General features: G+C 39.1%; 3 protein-coding genes across 7 annotated transcripts in view; 2 read left to right on the forward strand and 1 right to left on the reverse strand.

Moving 5' to 3' along the window:
- GABA-B-R3 (gamma-aminobutyric acid type B receptor subunit 3) overlaps positions 1 to 9,729 on the forward strand; it is a 66,365-nt gene extending 56,636 nt beyond the window's left edge. Inside the window, exons 12-19 of one of the 2 annotated variants that reach the window (XM_011150153.3) lie at positions 518 to 634; positions 826 to 987; positions 1,154 to 1,257; positions 1,611 to 1,904; positions 2,404 to 2,648; positions 6,161 to 6,361; positions 7,727 to 7,954; positions 8,284 to 9,729. In XM_011150153.3, coding sequence (XP_011148455.1) covers positions 518 to 634; positions 826 to 987; positions 1,154 to 1,257; positions 1,611 to 1,904; positions 2,404 to 2,648; positions 6,161 to 6,361; positions 7,727 to 7,954; positions 8,284 to 8,954 — 2,022 coding nt within the window. In that variant the 3' untranslated portion in view covers positions 8,955 to 9,729. Of the gene's footprint in view, positions 1 to 517; positions 635 to 825; positions 988 to 1,153; positions 1,258 to 1,610; positions 1,905 to 2,403; positions 2,649 to 3,321; positions 3,335 to 6,160; positions 6,362 to 7,726; positions 7,955 to 8,283 lie in introns of those variants that run through there. The other variant, XM_025304167.1, reaches the window with a different exon arrangement.
- A 2,234-nt stretch (positions 9,730 to 11,963) lies between these two features.
- LOC105188607 (uncharacterized) lies at positions 11,964 to 19,688 on the reverse strand. Of its 3 annotated transcripts, XM_019843902.2 has the most exons (7): positions 19,332 to 19,688; positions 18,948 to 19,075; positions 18,285 to 18,416; positions 17,981 to 18,145; positions 17,512 to 17,729; positions 12,857 to 17,429; positions 11,964 to 12,695 (listed from the first exon to the last, which is right to left on the reverse strand). In XM_019843902.2, the coding sequence occupies exons 4-7, from the start codon at positions 17,999 to 18,001 to the stop codon at positions 12,684 to 12,686; spliced, it is 4,824 nt and encodes a 1,607-aa protein (XP_019699461.1). In that variant the 5' UTR covers positions 18,002 to 18,145; positions 18,285 to 18,416; positions 18,948 to 19,075; positions 19,332 to 19,688; the 3' UTR covers positions 11,964 to 12,683. The 3 variants fall into 3 exon arrangements, with proteins under 3 accessions (XP_019699461.1, XP_011148454.1, XP_025159966.1); XM_011150152.3 differs by lacking the exon at positions 17,981 to 18,145; XM_025304181.1 differs by lacking the exons at positions 18,285 to 18,416; positions 18,948 to 19,075; positions 19,332 to 19,688 and having other exon boundaries at positions 17,981 to 18,189.
- Positions 19,689 to 20,891: 1,203 nt separating this feature from the next.
- Positions 20,892 to 22,763, forward strand: Arpc3A (Actin-related protein 2/3 complex, subunit 3A). 2 transcript variants are annotated; one of them, XM_025304182.1, is made up of 5 exons: positions 20,892 to 20,987; positions 21,390 to 21,487; positions 21,861 to 22,037; positions 22,113 to 22,308; positions 22,418 to 22,763. In XM_025304182.1, exons 2-5 carry the CDS (start codon positions 21,482 to 21,484, stop codon positions 22,570 to 22,572), a joined length of 534 nt encoding a protein of 177 aa, XP_025159967.1. In that variant the 5' UTR covers positions 20,892 to 20,987; positions 21,390 to 21,481; the 3' UTR covers positions 22,573 to 22,763. The 2 variants fall into 2 exon arrangements, with proteins under 2 accessions (XP_025159967.1, XP_011148452.1); XM_011150150.3 differs by lacking the exon at positions 20,892 to 20,987 and having other exon boundaries at positions 21,342 to 21,487.

The following is a 22,763-nucleotide window of genomic DNA, read 5'->3' on the forward strand; positions in this document are numbered from 1 at the left end:
AGTGTCAATCGAGCTTACATAATGCACGCTAATTATCGCCTTTCGCGCCCGTGCACGCTCGTGCGCGCGCGCGCTCGTGTGTACGTGTGCGTGTGTGCGCGCGTGTGCGAGCTTCTTAATTAAACGCTATAAACGGACGTCCGGTGCCCTCCGCTTCCGAGGAGTCCTCGCGCGGTGTCTCATATTAATGGAGGAGATGCAGAGTAAAATGTTTAGTAGCCGGCAGTGTGGTAATTCCCGGTGCTCTCGCGCGAATATTATGAAATATTAATGTATGGAGACTTGTTAAAGACTTTACAATTATCTATTAATTATTACTTATTTATCAGCCTATTTTTCACGACGAGCAACCTACCGCGATGTCGAAGATTTATGCCGGTAATGCCGGTAAAAAGCGGTATCGCGCAAATCGCGTGTGGAAATTCTTTAGAGATAGTTTCCTCGACTGACGCAGAAGAGCATACGGAATTCTGCATCTTACGCGAGAGCAAAAACCAGAGGCTCCTCTCATCCACAGGCGAGAGTGTACCTATTGTCGGCCGGCTTCTCCTTGGCTTTCGGCTCGATGTTCACGAAGACGTATCGAGTGCACAGGATCTTCACGAGGAGCCGAAGCGGTGTCGTGAAGAACAAGGTTGGTCGACGCGAGATTTCGCGATAATTCTCCCCGCGCTACATATGCATATTCGCGCTCAACGGCGCGGCGGAGCCAATATTTGCGCCGACGAGATTTACACGCTGGCGGAAAGCTGCGCGCTGCGCTTCCGCCAGCGCGGAATCGACGCTCCGGCGCATAAATCGCGATTATCGCTTTGTACATTTCAGCTGCTGCAGGACACCCAGCTGATAAGCCTGATCTGCGTGCTCCTGCTGATCGACTGCCTCATAGTGACGCTGTGGGTGACTCTGGACCCGATGCAACGTCACCTGCGCAACCTGACGCTGGAGATCAGCCCGCAGGATCGAGGGGTCGTCTATCAGCCTCAGGTAAAGCCGTACCGTGCGAGTAGACGGAGCCATGCCGCGCGACACGTCCGCACCTAGCCGAGCTCTCTCGGTCGCGCGAGCCACGGCTGAATGTCACGACTACGCCACGGTAATTATCGTTAACGAGCCGTAGCCAATTAACTCGTGCCTTTATTTGCTCTTATAGGTGGAGGTGTGCCGTTCGCAGTACACCAACGGCTGGCTGCTCGCTCTCTACGTTTACAAAGGTTTACTGCTGGTAGTCGGGGTCTACATGGCCTGGGAAACGAGGTAAGCTTCGGGGATAAAGACGTCTCCAAAGTGTGCGGGCGCCCTGGTGCCAAAGGCCGCCGGGAGCTCCGCCGATATCTCTAATAGAGATAATCTGCTGAATATTTCATGCCGCTTCGAAGCGGAGCAGACATTACGTTTCTTGCGTGGCGATCCTCGCGGCGTAATCCCCGCGGCTAGCGCGTTACGCTCCCCCCGTGATCCCGCTTTTGCTCTTACCGCTCTTCTCCGAGCTATCCGTTAAGTAGCTCGAGGATCATCGTCCGCTGCATTTCGCTTGCGCCATGGCCTTGACGCCGCGCGGCTGGAAATCGGATGTCGTCCAAGTGACGCGGCCAATGACGCGGTTCTAGGCACGTCAAGATCCCGGCGCTCAACGACTCGCAATACATCGGCATGAGCGTGTACCTCGTAGTCATCACGTCGAGCATCGTCGTGGTGTTGGCCAATCTAATGCCCGACCGCGCGACCTTGGCCTTCGTCACCATCACCGCCCTGATCCTGTCGTCGACGACGGTGACCTTGGCGCTGCTCTTCCTGCCGCAACTGGCGAACATCCTCGCGGGCGAGAGGGCCGACCCGGTCGTGCAGAGCCTCGGCCTCAAGATCGAATGTAATACGCGCAGATTCGTCACCGACGACAGGAGGTAAGTGACCGGAGGACAGTCGACGGGGATGGAGGACGGAGTTGGAGCGCAATAGCGTCATTCGGCAGGACGATAAGGGAGTTCCACTTGGTGGCTAATCGGCCGAGCGGATCGACCTCCAGACAATGTCTCTCGTCGTGCCTGCGCGCTCTAATCCCCTTGGAACGTCGAGGGGGAAAAGTTACGTCGCGTTACTTTCGCGATCTTCGCTCGTCTTCGGAGTTGTCTACCTCAAGGACGATGGCTCGCCCGTCGCTCCCCGAGCGCTCGGAGTCGCGAATTACATCGAGCTCTCTCGTCGCTTTAAAACGATTTGGGCCCGCCGCGTCTGTTTCTCTCTCTCCTGAAACGCCCGTTCCCGTGAGCACGAATCTCCGAGTAACGCGTGAGATAATTAACGTTAATTAGATCGCGATGGGATCGACTGTCGAGCGAAGGGCGAGACTCGAGGGAGTTGGCGAGGTGTTTGCGTCTGAGTGTGATCGTATCTTGACGGCAGAGAGCTACAGTATCGCGTGGAGGTGCAAAATCGAGTTTATCGCCGTGAGATGGCACAGCTGGAGCTGGAGTTGGCCAGATTGGAGAAGCAACTGGCGCAGGAGACGCTGGAACCGTCGCACGGCTCGTCAAGCGCCTCGATCTCCCAACGAAATCCGAGTATCGGCGGCGGTCTGCCCCTGTTATTGCTCAGCGTTCTGCCACCGGTTATTCCCCGCGCTAGTTGGCCATCCGCGGACTCGTCCGGTGAGTGTGAATCGATCGGGATGTAGACAGATAGATAGATGGACTCGTCGTGCCAGCGAAGGACACCGTTCCGATCTTCGCCGCTCAAGGAAGAGCTCGACCTCACTTTAGATAAAATCCAGCTGATTTCTTCCGCTTATTGAATTAATCTCCCTCTCTCTCTCTCTCTCTCTCTCTCTCTCTCTCTCTCTCTCTCTCTCTCTCTCTCTCTCTTTCTCGATACGACGGCGGGTTGTAACAACAGCAAAAGTCACCGAACGTCCTCATACATTATAAAAGAGACGAAATGGTATCGGACGACCAGCGACGTACGTTTCGTATCGTATAATGCCGCCGAGAAACGGTGGAGCGACTTTTATCCGCATAAACTCGAAGCCAAGATCCCGCATCGATCTCGTGAAAGAGAGTGACTGCGGGGCTTCTACCTCCGTCGAAATAGATTATCTATTAAAGGGGCAGGAAAAAGCGAAGTTTTTAGCTAGGAAAACGTAAAAGTGTACCAGGAACGTACGTGCCAAAAGGCACGACCGATAGATTATCGAGACGAAAGCGAGGAGACGGGAATAGATGTTCCGAAACTCGCACGACGAGTCGAGCCTTGCCGGCGGGAGAGAAGGAAGGAACCATAAGTATTAATATGCTTTTCTCGCTCCGCCGTTTTTCCGTCGATCAGATGTCCGAGAAAGGTGACAGAAATCCCTTTATTGCACGTAATTGCCTGAAAAACGTTCTTCCCCACGTTCGCTTGCCTGAGTTGAGAGCGTGGGAAGGGAGCCCGAGTTATAGCAAAGTATTAGCGTAGAAGAAAGGACAGCTCGTTCGAACCTTGTTCGAAGTTCCTCTTACACACACACTCAGATGACCTGAGACTTTTTCAAATTAAACACACGCGACCAAGCGACCATCGTTTTTTCTCTTCACTTTTTCCTAAGAGTAAACACATGCATGCTCAGATCCAGATGTGTTGACACTTTTCACAGCGCAGAGATCTTAACGATAGTATGTTCAGTCTTTTTCACCGCAAGAATATCCACCGTACGGACATTTTTTCCACTCACGAAGCTTTGTACTTAACGCAAGGAGGGATAATAGCCGAAATAGCCACGAATCACTTACCCCGATGTAGAACTTTAGAGAGATGTATCAATTTTAGAAACTTTCTGAGTCGAGATTTCGCTTCTACATTAATCTTGTATATATCGTCGAACTTGAAAGGTCAATGAAGGGAGAGAATATCCCGAGGTACTCAACAACACTACAACACTATTCAGCATAGTTGATCTAATTTGATGCTACAAATGGTTACTCACTGCCGCCGTTTCCATGTTGAGCACATTTACTCAAGAGTTATTTAATGTTTGATTATCTCAATTTCAACAAACAACGTATCAATGATGTAACTTACTCAACAGCAGACGGAGTGTACATGAGACAAACAAATATTAAATAATTTAAGAATTACAAAGTTGCGGATATGTGAAAGAAGCAACAGATTTTTATCTTCGTCTAATCTTTCCTTTCTTTCCCTCGGCGTTGAAAGTCGAAACGTTTCGCGTTGAGAAAGAATCCCTCCTGAATCATTTTGATCAATCTACTTTCTCACGAAGCTCCCGCAGAGATCAAGCGTAATCGCTCGATTATTATTCGCCCGCGTCGTCGCGTCGCCGCACGCGCTTGTAATTGATCTGTTTATTCCCATCCTTTGCGCTGACTAAAAGGAAATTTCCCCTGAAAATTGGTCTCCCCGGGTCGTGCCATTTGCAATGTGTGCAAATACCGCACACATTTCGCTCGCGAAATATCCGCCTTTCGACTGTCGCGCATGCATATTTACGCTCCGGCAATTCCGCAACGAACGCCACGCGACGAACACAAGACATGTATCGAGTATTTCGTGTCCTGTGTCGTGTACCAATTAACGTCCACGTCCAACTTGACCGTCATCGTGAGAATATGGCGGGCATTATTAGCGCGCGCGGAGAGTGCCCGTGAGCGCCGCATTCGGCGAGTTTCTGATATATCGATTCGGGCAGCGTTGCACTCGCGTCTCCAAAATCCCGAATCCCCTTGATGAGTCCGGACAATTCAGCGCATAAGTACATACGCCGAGGTACGCGTTTGCACGCCGACTGCACGTTCCACCCCAATATTTCCGAATGTGTACCGTGACTGATCGAACGAGGTCAAAGGTTGAGCGCCGTCTGTGTATATGTGTGTGTGCACAGAGGGTGCCTCATCGCCGGAAAATAGCCGTGTCGCGGCTTTTCGAAGGAATTTTCGCAAACTGAATTTTAACCCGGATTTTGACGAACGACTTTTAACCCGAGGGAACCCTTTGGGGCCTGTATGCACGACTCTGAGGAGAAATCTCTCCCTTCTCCTCCTACCTCCGTATAAACTTTATCTGGATCTTAATATCAATTTCATTTAAGCGCCACCCGCTGAGAGATCATTCGTACGGTAAATGCTGATAAAAATGTTATTTTATTAAGAGATTACACGCGCACACACACACACACACACACACAATATCTCCTACTCTCTATGTAATGAGATATCCGATATACATGCATCGCGTAAATTATCAATAGCATGTATCGCACATGATACACCTGTCACATATCTATCGCAGCGTCCGTGCGTCAAACTCAGACGACGAAGGTATCGACGAGTTACCGATCTGTGATGGTGTCACAACACGTTGTTGTACGGCCTATTGTTCGTGAGCATGTCGAACGGACGAAAGTTTTGTCGCGCACTGCTTGATTGATGAAACAAACGTTGTTAGGCAAAATGCTGAAAACTCGGCTCGTGTCACGCGAGTTCTGGGTTTTCCTGTTTGTTTTTCACGCAACCTGCAGCTCGCGACACATTGAAGATGAACTCTGAATCTTCAGCTAATTGGAGCAGAAATTTCGAACAATGTACAGAAACACAACAGAAGGGAGCTTCCAGCTTGTTCAGTTCAAAGACGTGCACGATTGGGAGATACTCGTGTAAATAGCTGTACACAGTATGTTTCATTGCAATGAGATAAAAATATGTGTACTTCCCCTCCTTCCTCTTCTATCGCAGGCGATTTTCATACCGAAGCTATCGTCATACAATCGCAAAATTGCCGATGGCAAATTTACAGCGTGTATATATGGTGCGAAATTGCAAATAAACTATTTACAGTCTGTTTATAATGGAGAATAATATATACTGTTTTAAATGGAGAACAGATATAATATAGCGCTTGCGCACACGCGAAAATATCGCGCGATATACAGATAGGCAGACAAGTTAATTCCGTGCGTGTAACGCGGAATATATCCCCTGCCATGGATACAGATCGATTCATGACTCGCTTCCGCATAAATGTCGCCTAAATTCGCACGCGCTTTCGCTTCCGCAGAATATACGTCCCGACGATTAGGTAGAACCCAAGCCTCAATAATCGCGCGTCCATCATAATGACTGCTCGACATGGGGTTTCGCGTCATATACGAGTCAGACCTTGTTGAAATTAGGCATACGTCGCGGTACCGTAGCATTTAGCAGTCAGCCGGATCTGGAGCCGGACGATCCCAGGCAGAGCCTGGCCGACCTTTACAAGTTGCACCGTCGCAGGGAGACCGAAGGGCCGAATCGCTTGGGAGTTTTTCAACGACTCTTCAGCCTCTTCGGCAGCAGACCGAGTAGCAGGAAAACCTCCACTGCGTCGTTCACCGGTAAGAAAGTACTGAATAAAAAAATTAAAATGTTTCGATTCAAGGCGATAGGATGGACGCGATTTTACTGGATACTGAATGTCCCACAATTATTTATCCCATATCATTGTATTCCACACACGATCAGAAGAGAGCACTCATTATTATTTTATTTTAATTGTATTTCGTATTTATTAACACATCGACTGCCATCCTAATTTCCATTGATTGCATAAAAGCTTGAGCACCAATAGAATGACTAAAAATACGGTAAATATACGGTTATATATATACGCGATAAATGAGGCGCAGAAAGTGCTGTGTAGCGCTGATCACTGATAACCAGCAAGGCTTGACACAATTCAACCATTCAACTGTTAGAACCGGAACTGAGCTTTGTAATTATCAATCCAGGTCAAGAAGATATATCATAGTTTTTATCATAGATTAATTCCCACTTTAACTCGAGAATGTCTAATTTTTTTATTAGGATAACCTAACTTTGCTAAGATTTGCTTGATTCTCATATCTAAGAAGGAGGATCTTGCGTTGATAAAGCGCGCGGAAGTCTTAGCTTTACTGGATAGTTTTCGTTTGAAGTCGCCACGATCTCTAATAATGGAGAATGGAAATCGACGATTATCGAACCGAATCGCGCTCCCGATCCCGGCTCGAGACGCTGCAGTGGCGTCAATGGCACGTGCTGTTTGCATCACGTGTGAGTGGGAGTATGGCCGCGTTCCGTAGTAGACTTCTAGGAAATCTTCAATTGATAGCACATTGAGGTCAGCGCGCGGCCTTGCCCCCACTGCGGGGCCGTTCGCACATGTCATCGGGCCACGTGCACACGTCCGTCTCACTCATGTGCGAGCAGTGCGACTGCGCGCGCGTTCATGCAACACGCGTCGTCCCAGCGTGTGTGCAGCGTGCGTAGCGTTCGCTTATCCCAGCTTATCCCGAGTCTGTCAAAATTTCCGGAAGCTGAAACTCGTAAAAGAGTCTGCATAAAAACGCGAAATACAAATTCTCATAATTTGCGATCTCATATGCGTTCGAGTAGTATATGCTGTCTCGTTGATTCAAAGGATAAAACTGTTGCTAAAACTTCCAACCTGACGTTGTCTCTTTAACTCGCGATAGAACCGCTTTCTTCGCACATCCTTGCACGCACGTCCACTATTTCTGCATTTGAATATGCATGTAGAAGTATTCTTAATTAATAACACGACTAAAAATAATTAGCAGGAGCGATTAGTGCGAGGAAAAAGTGTGACGGAAAAGGATGCTGTGTATTATATTCTCAATTTTCACGTTAGCTATAATTTAGAAGTATATTTAACATATATTATACGGCCACGATTATCCGCTTGTATCATCTTCATTCAGGGGTTGCATCGGCTCTTCGAGTCCATATGGGTTACATTGCCGGTTTAGTGCCTGGCACGAAGGCCGCCTCTACTTGCCAGGTGGATGCCCAAGGCACCCACTCGCCTCATGCACGATGCGGTTCAGGACCAATAATTAGTATTACAAGCGAGGAAGATCGTAGATTGAGCTTAGGGCTACGTCGTAAGGAAAGTAGCGAACCTCGGGTGAATTTCAATTTACCGCCACGTGAGTATAGACATAATCTCGAGAATTTCAACGTTTCATTTAAATAAAATCTCTCAACCTATAACGCATATTCGCGTAAAAACATCAAACAAATCGCTACAGTAATGTTATCGTCCTCGCGAATTGAAGCTCGGCATTAAGACTCGGAATGAAGAGATCGTAATTCTTAAAATAGAGCGACAAATCTCAGAAAAAGTTGAATATCTTTTACATGAATAAATGCATAAAAAGCTTCCCGATGAAAAGCTTCGAATCTGAATGTGCGAGCGTTTGGCTATACAGTGAATTATATGCATTGCTTTAACATTTACGATAAAACAAATTTACAGAGGTGAGCATGAGTCAGTCGTCCTCTCGGGAGAAGATACGCGGATCGCCTCGGTTTCCTCATCGCATAATCCCGGCGAACAGTTTGAGCGCTATCGCGCAGAACATGTCGATTCCAAGACCGCATCGTTGGCACTCGATGGAAGACGCGACGAAACCGAAAACTAGCCAAGTACCATCCCGTAGCTCGTGCAATCCCAATTTCGATATGTGTGCCACAAGCGAGATCGGGGTCCCTTTCAGCGAGCTCGCCAATACCGCCCGAGGTAGAAACCCACCGGATTCCTTGGCCCTGACCATCACCGTGGACTCAGAGACGAGTCCGGTCGATACGAAGCTGGGCAGCGACTTGAGGAAGTTGTTCAGGGTAAACGACAGCCAGGACCAGGTCAGCCCCGCCGAATACGAATCGAAAACTGCCCAGTCGAGTTCGTCGTCCTCCTTGTCCCTGAGGGTGACCGGCGTTGCGAGCAATTCTGTGCCGTTGAAGAACGATTCCACGTCGGAAACTCGACACGACGTTGGCTCGAACTTTTATCAAGAACCGATGCCTCGTCCATCGAGCCCAGTTGTGTCAGTGATCGATGCGGATAACCCAGGCGAGGAGTCCAACTCCGATGCCGATAACCACATCGGTGCTTCCTGCGTGGAGAGGAGACCGACCACTGTGTAGTGCGACTGTGCTCGTGTTTAAACGCGAAGTTCTACTGTCCTTGTACTTATCTCTCAACGAAGCTACCGCCAAGTAAAAGAGACAATATATCAGAAAAATAACTCCGAACGGTGTCGGTTTTATCGCGTTCCTCGTGCAACATCCACATTAACGTTTGAATGTTTTTCGGGGGAGGAGAAGGTGGAATAACGATTCTGCTGAAAATTCCTAACTATATCGTAGTCGCTTAGACAATCCGTGAGTCAAATTATAAGTCGCGTCTATTTAGATGTTTCGTGTGATAGACAGAAGAAGATTGTTACGCCAGCGTAACAAAGTACTTAGGGATACGCTATTGACCTGCGATTTACGCGAGGCATCTTCGCGCAACATCCATGTATAAATACATGAAGATTTACGATAACACGTTGGAGTATAGCGTCTATATTAGATAGCTTCGAATTAACATTTTAAGAGCCGATTAGAATCTCCGATAGAGTCAATTCGCATAATCTGGGTATGATGAACCCAATGAACTAACGATAGCGTTGCTTATTAAGAAAATTGACGTCATAATTGGTTATTCATTGAACATCGTAATCGAGTAGCGAGTTGGCGGCCGTATGCAGTGGAACGCTATAAAATCGATGCTGTCAAACGCTTCTCAGGAGAAACGTATGCAATATGGAGCACCTCAAAGAAAAAAGATGATACAGACAACCGGCTCAAATCAAGTGTTAATTTTATTCGCGCCCAATCTGACAAACGATTAGAGTGTCATGACTGTGTGAGAACTCCACGAAGTTGCGTACGTATGATGAACATAAATTTGTCGTTTCCGATGCCCAAATGCGAGGATCACGGACCAATCGCAATATAATCTCAATCATGTGTGTTCGTTAGTAACTGTGCCAAAAGAAAAGCAAATCGGACCCGTAAGAGTATACGTTTGTCTTGGCGGATCATAAATGGGACCAACGCTCACGATATTCTTCTTTCTAAGTATCTTTTATCCCGACGACATGATTTCAGTAATCTCGATCCGACATAAGTCACAGGAAGGACAACCGTCAAGGAGTAACGACGAGGAGAAATGAGAGAAGCGGAAGTATAGAAAACGCCGATACCTTTCGAAATAGTTTACTCACGATTAATTACATTCTCATTAATTATCCAAAGATAGGATACTTTTCCGCGAAAACGAAAAAGCTCTCCAAGTGTTTCAGAAGACAAACTACAACATACTCTTATGGGGCCACAATCAAAGTGTTCAGTGCCACAAACCTTTTCTCTAATACCTGCGCTCATGTGTAATGAAAATATATTTGTTCGAAGTAAAATGATTGAAAGTAAGAATGGAGCACGTTTGGTTTGTACAATGTGAAGCTGGTTGAAACGTATTTTCATGTCACCGAGCATTAACGTATACATATAAATATGTAGATAAAACGAATGGCGAGGACATATCCCAGCGAAAAGGTTTCCTTCCGAAATCTTGCTATCCGATTCGTTTCGTTACTCGGATATCTCGATGTGTCAATCATTAAAACTTTATCGGCTAAGAAATAATCAGCATTGTCTGTGCAAATAAGAATGATATAATAAAGAACTATATATTCTATCCATCTCATCATATTGGCCATTATCGTTATCCGTCCCACAGTCCACAGTCCTTGGATTAAAAAACGAACAATGAACGATATAATATGGATATATCACTAATCTAAGAGATCTTTATTTTTATATATCGCAAATAAAATTAATGAAACTAGTGCAGTACAAAACGAAATTAATTTGTAAAACAGAGTATTTACAATACCTTATGATGTATCTTATAGATCGACATGTATTGAATTTTTATTAAAATAACATTTCTATATATTTAAACGTATATGAAATTATACATATACATATATATATGTGTATATATATGTATAATTTTTATTACAATGAGTTAACTACCTTTTTAGACTTGTTAAATAAATTTACAAGAAACTATAGTACAAATTACAAAATTGTTAAATATATACATGTCCTATCACTAGCTGTTAATATCCATTATTTCTTACAGATTTCTGAAGACATTTTAAGGCAAAATCCTGCTACGAAAATGTTAATAATGGTCTTTAATATCTTTGCTATTAATGTTTTACACATATAGCGCATCGATTTTTCGTAAGTGTCCAATGTTATATATATATATATATATATATATATATATATGTGTATATATATGTATGTATAAGAGCGACCATTTTTCATGTCTATATATAAACAAATTATAAGTCTGTTTACACTATAACATCAAAAAATAGAAGATAAATCGTTGAGATAATTTCCCAAGTAAACTGTAGCAAAAGCGTTAAATAAGGAGAATTTAAATAATTACTGATCATTAATATAAGATGCAGTCATCTTACGCTCATACTACAGAAACAAAAATAATTTGTTATTTGTAATGTTATATGATTAATATTGATCTGAACAAACTTTACATATCTGAACAAACTTTATCATATGAGGAATCAACTTTATATCTGTCTCAGGTAACTTTAACGACGCGTATCGCGCCGAGAATCTTTCATAAGGTTCGTATATTATTATTATCATAGCAATATGCAATAAAAACATGCGATAAATCTTATCCAAATACGTGGATTTTTCACATATTATTTTGATTTTTGAATTTTCTGTCCGATGCAATCATATATAAAGTATGCAAAATCAAATTACTTGAAGCGAATCAGGATTATTACACCCAATTCTAATATCCAGTGTAATATTGAATATATTTCGTCTAATTTTAACACTATTCCTATAGATGGACTATATATATATATATATATATATATATATATATATATATATATATATATATATATATATGTCGTTAAAGTTACCTGAGACAGATATAAAGTTGATTCCTCATATGATAAAGTTTGTTCAGATCAATATTAATCATATAACATTACAAATATATATATATATATATATATATATATATATATGAAACCATTTCTTTATTTATATATTTTTACTCAAAAACGTACGTTTACCAGAACATCATACAAAATAAATTTAATCTCGAAAAATTCTGTTTTTAACGCAATATATTACATTTCACAATAATATTTTATTTTCATTCGCGACATCTTTATAAACATTTAATAATATTATTTCTAATTGAATAAATAAAACTCACAGATGTAGGTATGTATTTTCCAGAAATGCAGACGTCACCGAAATATGGACAACGTGACAATGCAAGCACGAAACGTTTCCTATTTCAAAGCTATTATAAACTTGATACCTTCGTGTTAAGATTTTCATCTTAAAATACCTTAAAGGATCTGTTATTAATCCGTGTCACAGTAGTGATGGGACATACTATATAAATATCAATAAAAGAAAATACAATTAATAATTCCGAATCATACGTACGGTAATATACATAATGTCTCCCCATGATACTATTAATTTATGTATATATCGAGATGATTCATCGTGTTTTATTCTGACTCGTTTAACTAAATTTCAAAAGTGATAAATTATAGAATATACGGATCTTCTAAAGTACACGTGATAGAGAAGAGAAAGATTAATAATTCAGTGACACAATGTTTCGTGACAACAATGAACTGTCGACAAAAATATTGAGCGCGTAAATATACAGACGAAAACTTATAAATAAGAATTAATGAATATATTATATTACAAAATTGTTTTCTTCCACATGTTCATCCCCTGTGATTACATTGCCGCCTGAAAACAGTTAATATACCATTTTCAATAGTAATATAAAGAAAAGATTATAATACTAATATTTCCGCCATTTTTAGCATGTATTAGCTTTTCTTTCACCTGATTTATAATTATCGTCCTTATTCTCTTTACATCGATTCATGACAGATTTAACTACTTACATTAAGTTTTTCTAGGATTGTTTCCACCGGTTTATCTCGTTTCACAGTTTCCCTTGGTTGTTCTGTAATTTGCTGAGGACTTTGCTTGTTGTCCTCCGCGTTTGGTTTCTTTTCCGGGCTCTTCAGAGCGTTTCTCGCCTCTATCCTCTTACGATTTAAAAAAGCCATACCATGTACTCTCAGGTGTTTGTCTACCGCAGCCTTATCCTCGAAAACTGCCATACAAACATGACACTGATTAGCTTCCGTTGTTTTTCTCTCCTCCTCCAAATCGCCGATTGCGTCAGAGGAATAAGAAGGATTTTGACTCATGTGGCTGATAGGATCGTCTATTCCATGAAAAGCCTTCAGATGCATCTGTAGGCTAGGCGCGACCACAAAGTTCTCGCCGCATTCCAGACATATCAAATAACGGCCTTTCAGCCTGTGATTAGCAGCAATATGCTCTCTCAGATCGGACATGTCAGTACATCGTTGACCGCATTTCTTGCATTTGAAATTACCCTCACCGTCTTCTGCCGTCTCCTTTTCCACACAAAGTCCTATCTCGGGTACGCTTGTGTCCTTTGTGTCAGTGTTACTTTTCTTTGATGTCCACCGGCGCTTTCTCTTCACTGTAGGTAAAGCGATGTTTGACTTTCGTTTCATATTACATATATATTTCTGATAATATTTCTTGTAGTCAGATGGTAGTTTCTTTAAGCACAGAGAAGGTGTAGCCAATTGATATTCACGAAAATGATTCTCGGTAAAGTGTGTCCGCACCACTGGCCAAGAAGTGTTGATCTTTTTGTTACATATGTGACACAAAAACTCGATAGATCCCTCTTGCGTGTCAGTTGGCCCGATTATAGCAATTCGAGGTCTCATCTTGGCCGCTTTTCGCGAAAGAGGCTTCATGTTCATAGTTCGTCTCGCTGCATCCGCCACCTCGGTTTTTCTACAATCAAGTATATGTTGCGGGATTCTCGCAAGCGGAGGAGGTTTCGGCAATGTAGAGGCTACATTTTCATCGTTGGGCTGCATATCGCACGACTTGTCCATGAATGGTTTGATGTTTGGCATACATATTTTTCTGATATCAATTACTTTTATACGGCCACTTGTCTTGGGTGCAGACTCGGAGTTGGAAATTTCTGCATTTGATTCGGTAGACGAATTTGTGTGACCATCATTTATTTGTAGAGATTTTTCGAATTCAGCTGCGCACGAAGCAACCAATTCATCGTTACTTTTATCGGGCTCTTCCAGCTCCTTCGTTTTTTCCCTGATGTCAGATCTGATGTCATCTAGTTCCATCATCACGTTTTTCTCATCTTTACATGATAGCTCTCCTTTCTCATTCCTACATTTAATTACTTCAGATGAAGAAGCTTGAGAATCGCGTTTAACCTTCATGTCAGTTAAAAGTTCTGTACTTGTCGCAACGTTGTCCGCTACGGTTGTCTTTAAACCAGCCACTGATCTAACATTGAGGATTTTTGGTAGCAGGTCTACTTTTTGTGTCACTTGTGAACTCACATCAGCGGCAAAAGTAGACGTGGATCCACCAGAATTAATGGACCACGTGTTGTCCGCATCGTGAGAGCCACGTTCGAATATTTCCGACGAAATAGTTCGAGTGTTTACGATCTTAGGTATTACGGTACCATCTTCACACGGAGGATTCTTTACTGTATCTAAGATACCTTCGGAAATACAGGTTTTTCCAAATTTTTTCTTGGAGATAATATCTTCCAACGCTTCTGCACTAATGACTTCAGACAAGCGTTTGAAATGCTGCTGTTGTAAATGAGTGCTAAATGTCATCGCCATATCCGTGTCTTCTAAAGTTGCAAATGGACATAAAGGACATTTGTACCATATAAGTTCCTCAATCGCGGAGGAATTAACCAAGTACTGTATAAAATTCTCATAACGTACAATCTCGTTGTTTAATTTATTTATTACTAGCCGTATCGGTTTGGGCTTCGGCATGTTCATGTGTACCATCGCATAATGCTTCATATAATCATCGTACAAAGAAAATACCAAGCAACACATTTCGCACACGACTTTCTTATCACTGTGCATAGTAGCAAAGTGTATAGTAATCGACTCTATGTCTCTAAATCCATCTATCTTGCAAACTTTGCAAGAGAATACGCGTTTTTTCAGTGTGTGAAAGCAAGCAGTCCATATGTGGATTTCTAAAAATTTAGCGTTAATAAAGTTGATGTGGCAATCTGGACAAATATAAGGTTCCACCTGCATGTGTAGGTTTTGATGCGCACTGAAACACGATGAATCACCATGATAAGATAGACACTTGTAACAAACGTATTTGTAACAGAAACAATATCTATCATCGTCCTTAGGCAATTTCGAAAATCCAGCAATATAAGCTCTCGGCTTTATAGTCTTGCGACATAATGGACATCTATGGCTATATATATCAATTTTCTTCCATTCCCATTCGCTTAACATCGGATCATTCTTCTTATTTTGTACATTCTGATCACACTTACGCAAACAATTTTGCAATATCCGCTGGAGAGCATTAATAGACCTTAATTTTTCTTTGTCATTATTATTCGTTACAAAATTCATAACTTTCCTAATCTCTTCGCTAACGTGTTGCAGATGATTGATTCGTGCCATCAACTCGAAATTATCCATATGATAAAACTCTTTTATCATTTCTTCTCTACACTTCGGTATGTCTTTGCATATGCCATGAGGAATATTTTTGGGAGCCTTATCTGTTATTTTTAAATTCATGTAGACCTTTTCTCCTTTTTCTTCAACCAATGATATCATCTCGCATGAATTCTTCTGTAATGAAATTAATCGCGGAAGTACTTTTCGTAGTTTTACTTTAAAAATTTGCTTAGCATGCGACCCACAGCTGGAACTACTGGATAATTCTGAAGGAGACGGCGAAGGTGTTAACAATGAAATGTCGTTCTGAGGTGAAGTTGCTTGTACCATATTTGTATTTTTGACTTCACCAGAATTAGTAGTAGATGATGTTGGAATGTTCTGTTTGGATATCAGCAGTTTTGTGTCTTTTGAAATATTAGTCATAATAGGCAGATTAGACAAATTCTTCTTGATATCTTCTGAATGTTTAATAAGATATCTCTTTCCACCTTTAATTAAAAATTTACCAGTAACTTGTTTCTTTTGTAATAACGTACCAACATCTGTACTGTTTTTATCCAATGTTGAATTGTTTGATTTTTTTTCAGTCATAATTACATCTTCGTCGCAAAAAGTTATAAATTTCTGTGAATTCTGTTCAAGAACAACTTTATTATTTAAAATAAGTTGAGAAGATAGGTCGTTGATAATAGATGCAACATCTGCCTTCTTTGAACTTTGGACAGGTAATATCTCGGAACCACAGGCTCCTACGGATTTTTGTAGGCCATGTCCTAAATAATCTGAATTCGTTTTATGTAACTTAATATTTTTAGCAGAAAACGGAACAGCGATGTTGATTGGATTGTTTAGAATTTTAGCAATATCAGTTTCTATTATAGGTTTACTAATGCTATTTCCCACACTTTCTTTTACAAATGATTGCTCTGTTCTATATTGCTGAGAGTTTTTGAATGATTGTTTACTGATAGTATTTTTATTCAAGTCTTTTTCACCAACTTTTAGCATAGTTGTATTTTCAGGAACCACATCCGTTTCAACTAAACTGGTATCTATAAGCATCGTTTTTCTTTTTTTACAGTTTCTCTTAGCAGTTTTATCAGTTAAGTGCAAGTTCTGTATATTTCGTCTTGAATTTTTAAGAACAGATATCTGTTTCCTAGGTATAGTGCTCATTGATGGTTCTGGTTCCAAACATTTTGAGATAGGACCACAATCTACAAAAGCAATGTCAGTTGACACGCAAGGATTATCTTCATTTTCCGACACATTTTTGTCTGAGACAGCATTAGTAGAATGATTATTCTTATCCTTGTCATTAAAACAAGAATCAATAAGTTCCATAAAAAGAGAATGTGTGGTGATATTGGATACCTCAGAATTAGGATTCTGGTCTTCTTCACACTTTTCCAAAGTTTTGAACATTTGTCGACCCTTATAACCTCTTACAATGTTACTCATATTGTTGTCATCTTCGTCATCAATCAATTTCCACCAGTTATTTTCTATTTTGTTCAATCTTAACCAATCCATGACATGCACACGTAATAAGAATGTGTATTCCATAAGTGCTTCACATGCTAACTCTAGTTCAAGAGTCCAATCATTATAACTTAAATCAGCAGGTAGAGGCATTAACATTACATCAGATACATCTATTGAGCATAAATTATGCAATTTCATGTGTTCAAAGAGTTGGCACTGGTTGTAAAATACTTTCATAGCTCCCCATTTTTGAAAACGTTGGTGACCAAATCCTCTTGATCGTAAATATGAACGTTTTTCATTATCTTGTCTCATGCATATAGAACATACAGAGCCTATTTCGGTTATATGAGTGCATACTGTCCTAAAACAATTGTGACACCAAAGTCCAAAAATCCAACTACGCCTCTTACTATGATCATCCAAGCTGCTTTGAAAGCGAAAACTGCAACCAGAATCATTGAAATCATATAACAGCTGTGACAAAATATAAAATAATATAATTATGTTAATCATTATTAACTAACCAGTCTTTACATTGCTTGCACACATATAGTGGCTCAGATTCCACAACCTCTTCACTCAAAGATGCTGGTGGTTCTGTTGGCATATAAGGCAAACATTGCCTCCCAAATGCAGCATACTGTACAGATATCTCATACTGCAATCCCCATCTGTTCTCAATTTTACGATTTTTACGCAATCTTGGTGTAACTATATAAGGTATCCTCGAATTGGGAACATTCTGGAAATAATTTGCTATTCTTAGGTATTATATATTATTATCTTTACTTTTTACCTTCTGGTGAAAATGAAAGATTAGTTTAATCAATATTTTTAGCAACATCACTATTTATATGGATGCTAACAGGATTGTTCCCTCTATAGTTAAAAAAATTAATGTATCCTTATCTATTATTCAGCACAATAAATGCATAGCACAATTTCATCCACTTATAAAATTAAAATGATTGCAGTATGTGTTTGATACTTTACCAACTGCATATTCTGTAGCATATTTCTTGTATTACATGAAATTTAATAGAATGAACCAACACATTGTTGTCAATCAAAGCATCTTTCAGCCATGATATGCTTTCGACGGCTCATCACTTGATCGGTAAAACAGTATGCGACAGAGCTGCTGCTCATAGTGGCAAACTGTTGAAATAGTGATCAATCTTATATGACAATTGAGTCTATCTATAAAACTATTAAATTATCTTTAATAGTCTTATAGATGTTCCTAACATCATTTATTCTTATGTTATAACAATATGACAGAATATAAATTCAATACCATTATTATTTCACACGGCTGACTGATGTAATCACTGAAGGGATTTTGTTGTCTTCTTATAAGCTGCAACTACAGTTTGCTTACCATCCTTTTGAAGTGACTAATGAAAGATATTTCACGGAAATTCTTAAACTGTTCAAAAAATTATTAATTAAATGTTAGTATTTTTTATAATATAATTTGATGCATGTGTTTTGATAAATCGGTGAATTTGAATATCAAAAAGTATAACATGCATTTAAATGAATATAAATGTTATTTCTAACATATTGTGCTTTTTTCATATCTCCGTTTTGACAAAATTATATATGTTGCCTAGTAAACACTGAATAACAGTAATATTACATTAATATTAAATTTCTCATTCAACAATATAACTTACATACAACATATACATATGATCTATTGTACTTATATTGTTAAGCTAACAATTATAACACTGATATAACCTTACTGTTATCTAATATTTATTTGCTTGCACATATATATTTTCTCTCTCTCTCTCTCTCTCTTTTCCTTTTTCTCTTCCTCTCTCTCTCTCTCTCTCTTTCTTTTTCTCTTTTATTGTATATTTATCATGTATGTATATTATTCACATATAATATTTCAAGACACATGCACTTATCATCAAAGAAAAAATATCAATGTTGAAATAAATCATACCTTTACAAGAATATGGATAGAATCAAATACTTATAACTCCATAACGTTATTCTTTTTGATTGATTGATTGCAAGGAGTTAATCAATATTTCACCAATGATATTTTGGCATTCTGACATAAAGTATGACCTGAAACAAAGACAATAATATTCTATTAATATTCTATGAGAAAAACATACAGTAGTATAATATTAAAATAGATTTCATAAGAAAGGTCATAGAAGCATGGTTACATGCTTCTATGCTCTCTATTTAAAGATGTATATTTATCTATATAATAATTATTTCTTAACACTTGAATCTAATACATTTTTTTGTTAGAATCTTGTTCATAATTTATAAATGGGAAACTGAAAAGTATATCATTGCGAGTAATAAACAATACCTTTAGCATACAGCACTTCTAAAAGCTCACAACCATGTCTAACCTCGCAACAACCAACACTAGAGTGCGCTAGTCTCGAAAAATTATATTTTATAGGACGTTAGCATACAGCGAAATTTCTCTGGTACGCTGAAAGATTAATTAGTATCTCGTCGATGTATTTACACAACAGATAATTATTTCAAATAATTCTAAATTCCCCGTTACGGTCGTTGTTATTTTTAATGAAACTCCAAGCTTGTGATGTAACTCATTACCCAGTCAGCACCATAATGTTGATTCGACGTCGATGAAGGTTGAATTAACATTGATTCAACGCTTATCGACCATTTCATCGTCAAATAAATGTCGAATCAACGGTTCTGGCTGGGTTAACTGAATAGATAATCTTTATTCTTCAAAAACTAAACTAAGAATGAACTGTATCAACTTTGTTTTTCTTTATTAACAAGAAATGAAAAATTGGACTATCTACATAATCCATGAGATTCTTTGTTTGCTTTAATCCATTCTACACTCCTATAAACTATGACAACAGAAATAATTGTTCTAGGACACCCTGTACATGATGCTTAACTTCTAATTTTTCACTCAACAATATAACTGTTACAAAACATGTGTTATGTCATATTTACATTGTTGAATGGCAAATATTATAATATTAATGTTATATTATTGTTAGTTGATGCGTATTGGGTTATTGCGATTATCTTATGTATATTTATATTACAGTTATGGCTTTTTACAAATACATTTGCTATTACATTATTACAATAAATAAAAATGTTAGTTAATTCTAAAGATATATATAATTCTGCTGCATCAATAAATATGATAGCAAATAATACTAATAAATTCTTTTCAAACTGGACAATATTTTATAACACATTGATTTATTCTCTTCCTTTGAATAAAACATTGTCAACTTTTAGTCTAATTAAAGACATAATAAGATAATATAAATATGATTATTATTATTAAAGTATGGATTGTTATAATAAAGTTATATAATTATTAGCACAATTATACATTTCCTTTTGTACTTTATAATATAGTACTTTATAATATAATATAATTGTCGCTTCATCCATTAATTTTAAATCAATTAATTCTTTAGGATTCATTAATTTACTAATCGTTGGGTCTGTTCTTTATAGCTGCACTGCTGAACTAGTGCAATAAGTTAGGGTGAGAAAAATATAGTTATCTCATTTTAACTTATTGCACAGTTCAGCAGTGCAGTTCAATAGTGCTATAAAGAACAGACCCATTATTACATCAACTCAGAATCACCACGAAGGCTGCGTTCCGAAATTCACTGCCAGTACTGAAAATTTATATAGTATATCTATATAGTATACGTGACACAAACCATGTATTTTCAGTACTGGCAGTGGATTTCGGAACGCAGCCTACATCAGCTGTTTACTGATTTTACTCACGCGAGGAGTGAAACGCGGCATTAGTAATTTTTACTATTGCCAACTTTATTTTCTTCCGTCCTTCCTTCCTTCAATAGATGGCTCTGGGCCTGTGCAAGTAAGCCCCTACGCCATTCTCCTGGAACTTTATATTTTTACTGACAAAAGCCATAGTTATTTTCGAATGGAAGACTTACGATTCGTTTACATAGATTGCAACACGCAAAAAATGCAGGTATTATCATCGCTCTATGATTATCTCCGGGCCTTTCGGGGCCTCCGTGGCCAATATGAAAATTTACTCAGGGCCAGTTGTTCCAACTTCTTGGTAAGTTAACTGACAGTTAAATCATATGTCTGTCTTTGTCCAAGTTGAAGGCAAAACAAAGACAAACGTATGATTTAACTATCGGTTAACTTACCGAGAAGTTGTAACAACCGCCGGTCCTGAGGGCTGTCAGTCTTTATGTTACCTCGTTGGCGTTGTGACATTTTTGTGCGCTTTCGCGTTCGTAGGGAATTTGTGTTGGTCTACTATTCTAGTGCGTCTTCTGGTATCCAATAACTGAATTTACTTTCTAGAGACAAATTTGTTCTGTTTAAAGCAAGTCCTCCAGAAGTAATATTTCGTTTTTAGAGTATTTGAGCCTGGTTTGACATTTCTTGAAAACTTGTTGTTTAACACAGTAGTAGAACGAAAGACTTTCCAAAAATAATTGCATCGCTGTAATGCCTGTAAGTTTTCATATCATTATATTAATATTATAATACATTTCAAGTCAAATATTATCAATCAAATATCTCCAGGGCGTTGTCTGCACGATATAACCAAAGCACAATGTCAAATCATTCCAGAATAGATTTTTTTATAATTATTTCTATATATAAATATGTATATGTTGAGTATTTCAATCCCATTGGGTGGGTCCTAATTTTGTTCTGATTAATATATAACACAAACTAATAATCAATTAAACTAAGAATATATTGCATGACTTATAGTAGTGATGGATTAGTCATACATCTAAGTTGATAGCATAATCTAACTTACACCATGTTACATTAAATTTAAAGCTTATATACTGTTTTGTTCTATTAAAATTTTTAGGCATATCATTCAAGTTTCACAAAAAGCCATGGTACTATCGGAAACATGGCTCTTTTGCCAATTAAAACCACATTTAGAGGTCCTGCACCTTCTTTTAATAACAAGGAACAAGATATAATTGATGAAGCATTATATTTCTTCAAAGCCAATGTGTTTTTTAGGACATATGAAATTAAGGTAATATATTTAGAAGCTCATGGTACAATATAAACAAATTGTTATATATATTTGCAAATTGTATCTTCATTGCAGAGTGAAGCTGACAGAGTTCTAATTTATATCACTCTATTTATCACTGAATGCCTGAAAAAGTTGCAGAAATGTGCAACCCAACCACAAGCCATGAATGAAATGTTTTCTTTAGCTATTTCTAAGTTTGACATCCCTGGTGATCCTGGATTCCCATTAAATTCTGTATATGCTAAACCAAGTAGTCCTGCTGAAGCTGGTAAGTATAAAAAGTTTGTAAAACAATTGAGTAATTTGGAAGTATATATACTAAATATATATATGATACCATATGTTGTCAATTAATGAAATGTTACTTTCAATTTTAGATCTCATGAGACAGTATCTCCATCAAATTAGACAAGAAACAGCTGTTAGGATCGTTGAAAAAGTATATGGTGAGGATGGTAAACCAAGCAAATGGTGGCTTTGCTTCGCAAAAAAGAAGTTTATGGACAAATCATTATCTGGACCTGGACAATGAAGTTTCCCTTTTATATATAAATTCAATTGTTTCAAATATTATATATAAATCAAGGATTTTATCATCCTTTATTATAATACACACACAATATGAAGTGACAGTTGGTTTCTCTATCTAGGTTGTTTATCTTGTTTTCTATTGTTTTGAATTATATATATACATCAGAAATAAACTGAATTATACAACTGATA

Source organism: Harpegnathos saltator, unplaced genomic scaffold (assembly GCF_003227715.2).
Source record: "Harpegnathos saltator strain DR-91 unplaced genomic scaffold, Hsal_v8.6 scaffold594, whole genome shotgun sequence".
NCBI classification, from domain to species: Eukaryota; Metazoa; Arthropoda; class Insecta; order Hymenoptera; family Formicidae; genus Harpegnathos; species Harpegnathos saltator.

Bases quoted from the DNA above. Each gene is read 5' to 3' on its own strand.
- Arpc3A (XM_025304182.1), top strand. The intron at 22,038-22,112 runs GTAATATATTTA...TCTTCATTGCAG, and splicing joins TTAGGACATATGAAATTAAG to AGTGAAGCTGACAGAGTTCT. The intron at 22,309-22,417 runs GTAAGTATAAAA...TTTCAATTTTAG, and splicing joins AAGTAGTCCTGCTGAAGCTG to ATCTCATGAGACAGTATCTC.
- LOC105188607 (XM_019843902.2), bottom strand. From the start codon at position 18,001: ATGCTACAGAATATGCAGTTG. The intron at 17,730-17,980 runs GTAAAGTATCAA...AATTATTTCCAG, and splicing joins TGCTACAGAATATGCAGTTG to AATGTTCCCAATTCGAGGAT. The intron at 17,430-17,511 runs GTTAGTTAATAA...TTCTGGTTGCAG, and splicing joins TGCAAGCAATGTAAAGACTG to TTTTCGCTTTCAAAGCAGCT.